General features: G+C 34.9%; 1 protein-coding gene across 5 annotated transcripts in view; it reads right to left on the bottom strand.

Annotated features, from left to right (window-relative positions):
- The window catches only part of LOC117578212 (ras GTPase-activating protein raskol), a 59,549-nt gene that overhangs the window by 16,499 nt on the left and 30,485 nt on the right, over positions 1-12,565 (bottom strand). For 2 of the 5 annotated variants that reach the window (XM_052001884.1, XM_052001883.1), the window contains one exon: positions 2,174-2,245. The exons of 2 other annotated variants lie outside the window; for them this stretch is intronic. In XM_052001884.1, coding sequence (XP_051857844.1) covers positions 2,174-2,245 — 72 coding nt within the window. Of the gene's footprint in view, positions 1-2,173; positions 2,246-6,264; positions 7,019-12,565 lie in introns of all 5 variants that reach the window. One more of the 5 variants, XM_052001882.1, reaches the window with a different exon arrangement.

Below are 12,565 nucleotides of genomic sequence, written 5' to 3' on the forward strand. Positions count from 1 at the left end.
AGAAAAAATTTATAAAGAGAAATAAGAACAAAATCAGCAAACCTGACAAACGTCGCGCAGCGTGTCAAATGAAATTTATCAAGGGTAAAACAATATGCCCGATTATTCGAAGCGCAGCGCATTGTAAGCAACCGAATCGAAAGAACAACAGAAGAAGAAGACGAACATGTAGCTGAAGTGGAAAAGGAGAATAGCAACAAGAACACAACTAGTACAAGTGGAAGAATGTAATGGGAGAAGGAGACGCCGAACAAGAGCCATAAGGCATAAGGGCGTGAGTGGCAATGTGGCTCGTAATTGATCTAATTGAGCGCAGGTACACACACACACGCACATCTGGGTATACATTGTATATGCATGTGTGTGTGGTGTTGGCTCTTAAGTACAGAGAGGCAGCGCATAATAAGCAAATTAGAGGCATACATACATTAAGCAAGCGACTCCCCCAACTCCAGTTTGTTGTTTGCTTGCTGCTGCTTTTGCTGCTGCTCGCTCAACGGAAGTGCGTGACTTTTGCGCTTTACGTGTGTGTCGCACACCACACACGTTTCGCTAGCCCCTCCCCCCCACTTCTGCAATCCCTTCTTTGCGCTGCCTTTTGCGGAACTGTGCGACTTATTTATGAGGCTTAAACAAGACATTTCCATTTCCATTTGCATTTCCCATTCCATTCGCATTTGCATTTTTTAAACATTGACATTTTACGGCAAGCGTCGATGTTTTCATTGCAGTCAAATTCATTTATTATTAATTGATTGATGAATGAATCAATATTCATTCATTAATCTTTTCGATTTTCAAACTTTTTGAAAAAGCTGTTGTTTTATTTGACATGATGTGACCAAGAGCAATACATGTACATATATTTTATAAATGATGGATAGTATATACTAAAACAGAAAATGCAGCCTGGTTACACTTCACATTGACATATTGGTATATTTTCAAATTGCATGTAAAAAGGCGCTTCATTTAAAAAAGCAAGTTAGTTCAGATTTTTCTCAAAATCTAGATGTCGTCTAAAGTATTTTCTTCTCATCACTTATTAATTTATATCCACTTATCAGATGGTCGCCAAAAATAACAAATTTAAAACGATAAACGCCATAATTTTGATATGAAGCAAAGTTTAAAAGTGGCAGCAGCTCGGAAAATACCACAAAGGCGCGACTGGTATTTTAATACCAACAGATACAAATGTTTCCGTTCTCACTATGTATGCTGCGATCGTGAGTGTATTTTGAGTGATTTGAATTTAAATGATTTAATGAAGTAAATAAATTTGATGTATGCTATGAAAATCATTTATAATATTGATATATTCATCATTACTTGCAATCGTCTTATCGATAAAATCGATACTTCAATGGCAACTCCAGCAGCTTAAAAGTATGCTACGCTAAAATTTACAAGTATGCAGAAAAGTATGCAACGAAATCGGAGGCTTTGCTGTTCAAAGTTTAAGCTGTTTGCGGTGTGTCAAGTGAGTCAGACATAGAAATTATCTTTTTAGTTATAGAAACTGTATTTACATTAACGAATTGGAACTATTGTGATTCTAATGCCTTATATAACCTTTCAATCTTTTATGTAGCGGGTATAAAAATGTTCATATAACAATTTCGAATTTTAGAGTATAAATGTGGTGAAGATCTTCAAAGAATCTTGTATGAAATATAATTGATAAATGATTACACACATAAATAATTGTCGTCCATAAGTGCATATAAATGTCTAGACGCTGTATTATAATATTGTTAATTTGCTGTTGTTGCAAAAAAAGCGACAGTTTTGCAATTATTGTAAACACATCTCAAACTGATTTACTGTGAAATGTGAAATGGAAAACTTGCAAGTGAGATCCATAAAGTTGCTATCATATATGCATGTTGTTAGACAGCAAATCGTGATCTATATCCATGTACATAACGTGTAAAAAACATGCTATTATTATGTTGCCACTATTGACAAGGTTGTCTGTCGGTTGATTGGGGACATGGCTTACAAAAAACTAACTCCCAATGTAGATATGTACAATATTGATTTAAGCGCACTTTGCAATAGCCCAGACCCATTTCTGGGGGATATCGAGTGTAGTAGATAATAAAGTTTAGTAATGTGTGTGCGCAAGGTTTCTCAACTGAAAAACTCTCTCGCCTATGAAATTGTTTACCTTCATTTAATGACGTATCGTTTAGCGCCGTATCAAAGTGTATGCGAGGCAATGTCTTCGATTTGTACTCACCTGTAATGAGAGAGAGAGAAATACATAGAGAGAGCGTTAGTTATGTGCTTGAAAGTGATACATTATATACATATATTGAGGCATTATCAGCAGTGCATGACAATTGGCAATTGTTGCAGTCCAAACAGAAACACAAACAAAACAGAAGCAATAACAATAACCCGACCCATTTACATTTGCTTGCTTGACCTTTGTGCTGCCACAACTTGTTATGAATTCATTTCAATTAATGCAAAAAAAAAATATGAAAAGCAACGAGAGGCGACGAGGCAACAAAATGCGCCAATTCAGCTCAGCATAAAATTGTGTCGTCAAATGACAAAGACGCCTCGCTTCAGCTGCAGATACAGATACAGATACAGAGATACAGATACATTTTGCAGATGTAGCGGACAGAGATGCGGGGAAGTGTAAACGGCACGTGTGAACGCACATTGAATAGCCTTCACATAGAATGGGACACAAGCTCCATTGTTGCCCCATCTTCATCGATTGTGGCGGAAGAAGTTGCAGTTGAAGCGTGTGAGTGAAAGGGTTTTGTGGAAGACTCGAAAACCGGTTTGCACACACACACTCACAACCGCACACACATAGGTAAATCATTATTCAATCATTCACAGTCAGAATGTGTCCACACATAGTTCATTCTCGAATCGGTTTTACTCAGCGGTGTCTTACAACGGATTATGCTTGCCACGAAATGTTGCAAAGTCAGCGCACATCACCGTTACGCATTAGGCATCATGCACTCACTCTTCTTCTTCTATTTTGTGCACTTATTCGCACAACTGTAAACACTGCACTCTGAGGCCGCTGCTAATGACATCAAAGCAATATTGCCTCACCGACTTCACTTCCAATTCCCTTTCCACATCACACAGTTCACGGTCTCATTCTCTCTGATGATGATGATGATGTCATTGGCATCATGAAGTGCGTATCATCGCATATGATACATTAACTATATACTATACACTTCCTCTCTCGCTTCCCTCGCTTCACGCTTTATCATGATTGCAAAGAGTGGGAAATATTTAGTTCGCGCGATGCTCAATCGATAAGAGTTTTGCTTATCTTGAAATTCCACCAAATTCCACCTCAAGTTTGTCACTTTCAAAATACATATCTGAATATGTATATATGGATACTTATGCTTATACTTATACTTTGCACAATATATGCATACTTCGAATAGATAAACTTCAAGTTCAAGCTAAAGTTCTCTTGTGTCAAATGAATGCTTTAATGTGCTTTTAACTAAATGATTTGCAAATCGGATTTTCTTTTTTATTTAAGCATTTACTTTTAATTCAACAGCTTTGAAATTTTAATTTAAAGATTCTTTTTGATTCAAGTTAATTAACTTATTATATTAGAAAATAGTTAATTAACTTGAATTAAAAAGAATTCTAACACTTGGATACAAATTTGAAAGCTTTTCACTTACACGTAAATGCTTAAATAAAAAGGAACTCAATTACAAGTAAATACTTAATTTGTTTTGATTTTAATTAAAAATTTAGTATTTCATTTTGCATTTTCATCGTCTTTAATCAAATCTGTCTGGTATTTAAATTACTGCTTATTGCTGAAGCTAAGCTTGCTCAACTATTTAATATTTATACATTTAAGCACATTAGCTATTCAATATTAAAGAGCAATGCTGTGTAATAGTATAATAATAATTGACAACTTTAATCCACAAGCTAAAAGTCCCTTTTCTGGTTTTTTGCAGCTTGAATGAATTTCAAATATTTATTAATTCTAAGCATTGCTTAGTTGATTTAAGTTGATTAAACAGATTGTAAATGTCCAAAAGTAATTCAGAAGAATTTGTGAAACACATATTTTCCTCCTTATAGATATATTCACGTGAGCTTAGCTAATTAACTTATGCTAAATGCTTATACTTTCTGTAATCCTATTTATGCATTTACCATAAGTTAATTAGCTGAAGTGAAAGTATTCCTAGAGATCCAAATATTTACTTTTTACTATATTCTTTAGAGAGAAATTATTCGAAATCCGGGTAGAATTATATAAATATTATATACTATAAATATAAACTTGATTTCAATCCCACAAGTTTACATTTTATATTTCAATTAGTTTGAAACAAATCTGTCTGCTATTTAACAATTATTTATTCTATGATTGTTGAAGCATTTACTAAATATCTAGCAGGAATTGAGTTTGTTAAGCTAAGCTTCACTTTTACCATCGCTTTAAGTAAATAATTAGCTATCTCTAATATAATACTGAATTCAATTTCTCGATTGGAATTCTCTTTTATCAACTTGAATCGAATCTTTCGGTAATGTAGAATACTTTTTGTTATTCCAAATGCCTAGTGTGTTTGTAGTAAACTAAGCTTCTCTTTTCTTTAAATTCAATATGAATTCTAAATTCCCTTGAAATAATATTCAAATTTAGAGTATTTTTCATATACTAAATATTTAGCAGGAATTGAATGTTTTAAGCTAAGCTTCTCTTTTCTCAAGGATATATTCCTTTAGGTATATAATTAGTTGCATTTAATAGACTACTGATATCAATCTCTTAATTGTAAGTCCCATTTATCAACTTGAATCGAATCGTTCTGTAATACTGAATACTTTTTGTTATCCTAAATGTTTAGTTATTGTGAGTTTGGTAAGTTACGGATCTAATTTTTCCTGAAATTGTGCTCTTTATTTGATATATCACTAATTTCAATCCCACAATTCGAATTTAATTTTGAACTTTTATCAAAGTTAAAAGTATTTTTCTATACTAAATATGTAGTAGTAAATTGAGAGCGTTAAGCGAAGCTTCTCTTTTCCGATGGATTTATCCACCTAAGTATATAATTAGCTTACTTTAAAATTAATACTGATTTTAAACTCAAATGGAATTCCTTTTCATCAACTTGAATCGAATCTTTTTGTTTCTTCTTTCCTTAATGTGTAGTAACAAAAAGATTGTAGTACCTAAGCTAAGCTCCCATTTCTTTAAATGCAATTTCAATCCAACAATTCGAATTATCTTTCTCATCAAAGTTAAGAGTATTTTGTTTACTCTAAATATCTAGTAGTACATTGAGGGCGTTAACCGAAGCTTCTCTTTTCACATGGATTTAATCCACCTAAGTATATAATTAGCTTTATTTAAAGTTAGCACTAGCTTCAATCTCAATTGGAATTTCTTTTCATCAACTTGAATCGAATCTTTCTGTTACTTCTTTCCTTAATGTGTAGTAAGTGTGATCGTAGTACCTAAGCTAAGCTTCTACTTCTTGAAATGCAATATGTCTAATACTAAATGCAATCCAACAATTCGAATTATCTTTCTCATCAAAGTTAAGAGTATCATGTTTATTCTAAATATCTAGTAGTAAATTGAGGGCGTTAAGCGAAGCTTCTCTTTTATCATGGATTTATCCACCTAAGTATATAATTAGCTTTCTTTAAAGTTAGCACTAATTTCAATCTCAATTGGAATTCCTTTTCATCAAAGTTAAGACTATTTTTCTATACTAAATATCTAACAACAATTAAGTGCATTAAGCGAAGCTTCTCCTTTGCCATGGATTTATCCACCTAAGTATATAATTAGCTTACTTTAAAGTTAATACTGATTTAAATTTTCATTGGAATTTCTTTTTATCAACTTGAATACAATTGTTCTGTTTTCATCTTTCCTTAATGTGTAGTAAGTGTGATCGTAGTACCTAAGCTAAGCACCTATTTCTTTAAATGCAATATGACTAATACTAATTTCAATCTAACAATTCGAATTCTCTTTCTCATCAAAGTTAAGAGTATTTTGTTTATTCTAAATATCTAGTAGTAATTGAGGCCGTCTTTTCCCATGGATTTATCCTCCTTTATATATAATTAGCTTACTTTAAAGTTAATACTAATCTCAATTGGAATTCCTTTTCATCACATTGAATATGTAATTTAGAACACTATCTATCTAGCAGCAATAGAGTGTGAAGTTAAGCTTCTCTCTTCTCCATTTAGCCATGATCAACTTACTCCTGCCGCTCGCTGCCTCGAGTGCTGCTGTGGCAGACACGATGGCGCTGCCGTTGCTGCTGCTGCCTCCGCTGCATAGTTGCAGTTGATCGTGTTGTTGTTGTTGCTGTTGTTGGTGGTGCTGCAGTTGTTGGTGTTGTTGCTGCAGCTGGATGAGCAGCTGTTGTTGCTGCTGGTGCTGTTGTTGGTGCTGCTGCTGGAGCAACTGCAGCTGCTGCAGCTCGCAGTGGACTTCGTGTATGGGCGGCGTTGGTGCGTCGTCGCGTTCGCCGCGCAGACAGGAGGCGAGGCCACGCCCACGCGGCATTGTGCTGCGTCGCAGCGGCTGCTCCAAGGCAACAGCGCGACACTGCGTCGGCGTCGACGTCGACGTCGCCAGCTGCTGTTGCTGCTGCTGCTGCTGTGTTGGAGTGCGCGGCATTGAGTTCATTTTCCGTTGCGTTTCCATCTGCAGTTGCTGCTTGCTGCGCTGCTGCTGCGACGTCGGCAGCTGCGCGTCGTCGTTGACTGTGCGCAGTGCTCCGCAGTTCATGTTGTTTTTTTTTTTTGTTCTTTATTAGTTCACAGTTTTGGTTTCCTTTTTGTAGTTGGTTTTTCTTTCTTGCTTTTGTTTTTGTTTTTGGTGGTGTATTTTTGGTATTTTGTTTATTGTTTTTTAGTGTTTTTTTTTTTGTTTTTGTTTAGGATTTTGTTATTTGGTTTTTGTTGCTTGTATTTTCTTAAAGTTCACGGCATTGCTTTCCATTCACTTGCTCTGCAAAATTCGCAACGAATTAGTCCCGAACGAGTGGCGAGTAACGAGTAACGAGTAGCGAGTGACGAGTGCGTTTTAAAGCGCGACACCCGTCGTCCAACCGACCGAGTGGCCAACTGGCTGAATAACTGCCTGACTGACTGACTGCCGCCCAAAAAATACGCTGCCAACGACGCAGCGACAGCAACAGCGACTGCGACTGAGGCGCCAGCGTCTGGTTTCGCTTGCCTGCGTCGGCAATTAAGATTTATGGTCATGGCGTGCTGGTTGCCCTAAGGTTTGACCCTGACGCGCTGTCACACAGTCCCTAAAAACCTAAAACCCAAAAAAATTACAACCCCTTGTCCTCAACTTTTCACCACCCGCGTTCTTTCTTCGCTGTTGTTGTTGTTGTGGCAAATGGTTAACTAATTCTTAAAGCAGTTATTGTTGTTGTTGTTGGTTTTCACGCGACTGCGCAACGTCTGCGCCTGCCAAAAAAAAAAGTAACGCACAAAAATAAAGTGTTAGCGTCATCGTTTGTTTAAACAATTTTCCTTTTAACTTGTACAATTTTACGCTCGTTGACTCTTGGCGCAAGGAAACGATACGGAACGGAATGAAATGGTAATGAAACGAAACATTTCCTCAGTGTTGCGAGACACTGCGTTCTTTGACTGTGCTTTGCTTTGCTTTTTTCACAATTGCAATTAGCGACTTTTCGTTTAGCTCCAAAATCGATTGCGAATCGCTGTGTCAGCCATTAAAATGGAAAATTAGGTAACGAGGAATTGGCAAAAGGTGTGAAACACCACAAGCGTTAGTGTCATTAACATTTTTGCAGCAATCGTTTATCGCATATCGATAAATGATCGATTGTCAGTTGTATCGAATACTTATTTTGTAGTTAATTATGAATATGCCTCAAATAAAGCATGTATGACATAAGTAATACAATACAACAACAGAAATCATTAGAAAATACTATCGATATATTAATCGATAACTTTAATTAGCATATCGATCAATTTGACGCCTGCAGCGATTGATTATTTCACAGTAATTCATAAAAACAATGAAAATATGACATACTTAACTCAGCTTATTAATATAAATCGATAACAAATACTATGAACACATTTTTCGATAGTATTTAGTATTTCGATAGCAAGAAAAACTATGATTGTTATTAATACAACATTGTTTGGATTATCTCGACATGTAAAAAAAATCATTAGAAAATACTATCGATACATTAATCGATAACTTTAAATAGCGTATCGATCAATTTAACGCCTGTAGCGATTGATTATTTCACAGTAATTCATAAAAACAATGAAAATATGACATACTTAACTCAGCTTATTAATATAAATCGATAATAAATACTATGAACACATTTATCGATAGTATTTAGTATTTCGATAGCAAGAAAAATGAATGATTGTAATTAACACAACATTGTTTGGATTATCTCGACATGTAAATTCCATAAAGAAGTTCGCAATTTAACTTCATGACTACAAGCGATACACAACAGCAGCTAGTTATCGATAAACCACCCGCACAACTATAGTTATCGAGGTAGACGGATTATGCATATGAAATATTTCATTAGCGGTGCTTTCACGCATAGCAAATTATGCGCTGAAAATGTAAATTCTAGGCCGCATTTTCCATTTTCCATTTTCTTTTCTATTCGAGCTGTGCAGCTTTTCCATTGTCGTGTTGCTCTTGTGGCTAATGAATTTTCCTATTTGGCTCCGATGTTTGCGGTGCCACAAAGTTGCGTGCGTTTTGCCATGAACACTTTTCCATAATCATTTTGAGTTTTTCTTCGTTGCCACTTCTCAATTTTTTTTTCTTTTTTTTTTTGTGTTTTTGCTGCTTTTGTTTTCAGCTGCGTGAGCCCAAAAAAAGAAAACTGCTCGCATGAGGTCTACTAAGATGACTACACACACACACACAGACACACACACGTGTATGTATATGCATATATAGTTATGGTTATAGCGATAAACATAAATTTCGCCGTCGTCTCAGTCGCTTTACTTTCTCCAGCAGCAGCAAAATAAAAAAACAAACGCAGCACGCAGCTGTTCTCAGTCTTTGCTGCTGCTGTCGCCTAACGCAACCAAGCGTAACACCAACAGCGACGTCGCAGTCAACGCCAGCTGCGGCAGCGGCAGCGACAGCGTCGCACCTGTAAACGCAGTTCAGGACTTTGAAGACGGTGACAACGCAACGGAAGTGCGAGTCGATGGCCACAAATGGACAGAATTTGATATACGTCGAGCACATATGGTCAACGTGAGTGTGTGTATGTGTGTGTGAGGAAGAAGCAGAGACAGAGCAGTACAACAACAAAGCGACACCGACTGCAACAGCGGATGCGCCAAATAAAGCTACAGCGCATAGAGCTTCAATCATCGCATCGAATTGCAGCCAACTTGATGCAGATTAATGCAGCAATATGGCAACGAAGTAACAACAACAATAACAACAACAGCAACAGAAATAACAACAAGACAACAGCAACAACAACAACAAGAGAAATAACAGCAACAGAAATAACAACTACAACATCAACAGGGATCAAGAGCGTGGGCTGCCAAGTAATGAATAATTTGGCAGCGCTGCATTTTTGCACGTCGCAGCAACGCGACGTCTCTGCCTCAACCGCTGCCTCTGCCGTCGTAGACAGCAACAACTCATGCATGGGATCTCAAAGTATTATACAAGCTATATGGCGAGGGTGGCGCATAATATTCCGAATGTCTATGCAGCCATAAGAAATTCAAATTTCAAAGCACTCCAAAATGTGCACTCAGTAAAATGTTGATGGAACATACGATTACATAAATATTCAAGAATATTTACATAAAATATTTAAATATTCATTTCAACATAAATAGAAAATGTAGAATTTTAAAGCTGTACTATTTTAAATTAGTAAATGAAACAAAATATAACATAATATTTTATAATATAACATAAATGCAACAAAATATAACAAAATATTTTGTAATATATCATAATATTTCGTTTCATTTACTTCCGAGAAATATAATGTATAATATTTTCTTTTATTTACTTACAGCTTTCAAATTCTACACTTTGTATTTATATTGGAATGACTATTTAAATATTTTATGTGAATATTGTAATTAAATGTTTGTTTTAAGAAGCAAACATACACATTTTGTTAGATTTACCATTTAAAAATGAAAAATAAACATTGACCAATTAAATAGAAAATTCCAAAATTGAAGAATTTATGTATAGGTAATTCTTTGGCGAAAATGTTGAATAAATACACAAAAACCTTTCTTTAAGATGAAGAAATAACATGAATCTTATAGCATTTTAATTGGAGCTAAGAATTTTTGTTTTATATTCTTTATTTATTTACAATCTATCTATCTAAAGATAAGAATGATTTTAGAATTATTATTTTTTTTTTTTAATATTTAATCCCTATCAATCTTAACTCTAAATATAGTGTTAATCTAGAGTTATAAAAACAATCTTTTCTTAATTTTTAAATGGTTTCAGTTTATGTTATTTTAAAATCTGCCAAAGAATTACCCATATATATACTATGTTAATAGTAGGGGAAGAATTTGAAAGCTATATATATTTTTTAAAACTATTTAATTTTAATTTGAAAATAACAACTTTTTAGGCTAACTTAGTCACGACTTTGACTACTTCAAAGCTCAGCTATATCGAATGAACACTGTACTGGCAAAAACAGTTGACAACGAGAGCTGCATGAACAGATCTATATCAAAGCACGATCAGGATTACGCATAAAGATTCTAAAGTTCACACGTGCTAATTGCCATGAATTCGCCGTTGTAGGTTAATCATCATTTCTTTTTAGTTTTTGTTGTGCTTTTTGTTCAACCGAATTTCGCGTTAATTCTCGACTTCGTAATGTGCGAGAGTGTAATCAAGGAAATGATCAAACAAACAATGTTTATATACGGTAAAGATAATTGTAATTACACGCTGATTGACTGGCTAATGCGAAACTGCGTGAGTTTGTTCATTTTTCGTTCCATTATTGCATTGCATTGGCGACTGGATGATGTTAATGAGCTTTAACTTCTCCAAGCATTATTTGCGCAGACAACAGCACAAGGAGAAACGCTTGAAGAATTATACGCTTAACATGCGATAATCTTCTTGTTTATATTTGTTATTAACAATAAATAGTTACTCGTCGTCGCACAGTTGAACAGCCAGCTTCATTGTAACAGTTCATTTCTTTTTTATGACACTAAAGAGCTGACAAAGTGGCTAGCAGAATAAAAGACTACGACCAAGAGATTAGCTTTCAAGAGTTTCTTAGAACTCAATACAGTGGAGTAAATGAGGATGGATTAATAGCAGAAGCATTAATGGTGTACGCATGAGCTTTCAACAGCTTCTAAGTGCATTATTATTGTGGAAGGTTCATATTTTCAATATACTTCAAAATGTAAGCAACATGAATACCTTGAAACTGATATTATAAACACACTATAGTCTTAAGCTGAGCTTTTAACAGCTTTAAAGCGTATTATTGAAGTTGCTCTTAAAACTGCAGTTCAGAGTATTGTAGAAAAACTGAACTGCAAAATCTATAATGGTTGTTTTTTTTTCAATGTACATTAAGCATTGAATGCTTTGAAAATAAATATAAGCTAACTCAACTCTAAGGCCGAGCTTTCAACAGCTTTGAAGGTTGTTAAAGCTGTCACCAAGTCTAAAGAACTTTGCAAGTTTCATTGTTTGAACTCTTAAAATCATTAAAAGATTCGTTTACTTAATGAAATTAATAAGTCAAACGTTAACTCAGTTGCGCTAAGCTTCCAACAGCTTTGAAGGTTGTTAAAGCTGTCACCAAGTCTAAACAATTTAGCAAGTTTCATTGTTTAAACTCTTAAAATTATTAAAAAGATTCGTTTATTTAATGCAATTAATAAATCAAACGATAACTCAGTTGCGCTAAGCTTTCAATAGCTTTAAAGCTTATTAAAGCTGTCATTTAGTCTAAAGTTTTTTGAGAGTTGATTTATTAAAAATCTCAAAAATCTTAAAAAAATATGAATTCGAATGTATTGGTTTAAACTCTCAACATTTTTAAAAACTTCTTGTATTTAATACAATTAATGAGTTCAGTTTTCAATGTTGAGTTTTTAACAGCTCTTAAAACGTATTAATAAAGCTTCTTAAGTTTGCTGTCTATGAGAGAGAATTGCGATGATAAATGCTAAACTCTTAAAAGCTGTCAAAGCTGCTTCTGTGTAATAAAACTTAACGATCGACCCTCGCTATAGGCATTCAAGCATTGCGCTGCACATTCGCGGCTTTCTTCGCATGGGACGTGGGAAATTTTTCGTTCGTATTGTCGCCGTAGAACAAAAGATGCAAAAGCCAAACGAATGAGACGAGCTTTGCAGTCGCGTCGCTGTCGCAGTCGCAGCTGACGCTGGCAGCGCGGAAAACGCAGTTAAAAAAGCAGAAAAAAAAAAACAATTGGCCATTCTATGAATGTGATGCGATGAGCGTTATGCAAGC

Source organism: Drosophila albomicans, chromosome X (assembly GCF_009650485.2).
Source record: "Drosophila albomicans strain 15112-1751.03 chromosome X, ASM965048v2, whole genome shotgun sequence".
NCBI classification, from domain to species: Eukaryota; Metazoa; Arthropoda; class Insecta; order Diptera; family Drosophilidae; genus Drosophila; species Drosophila albomicans.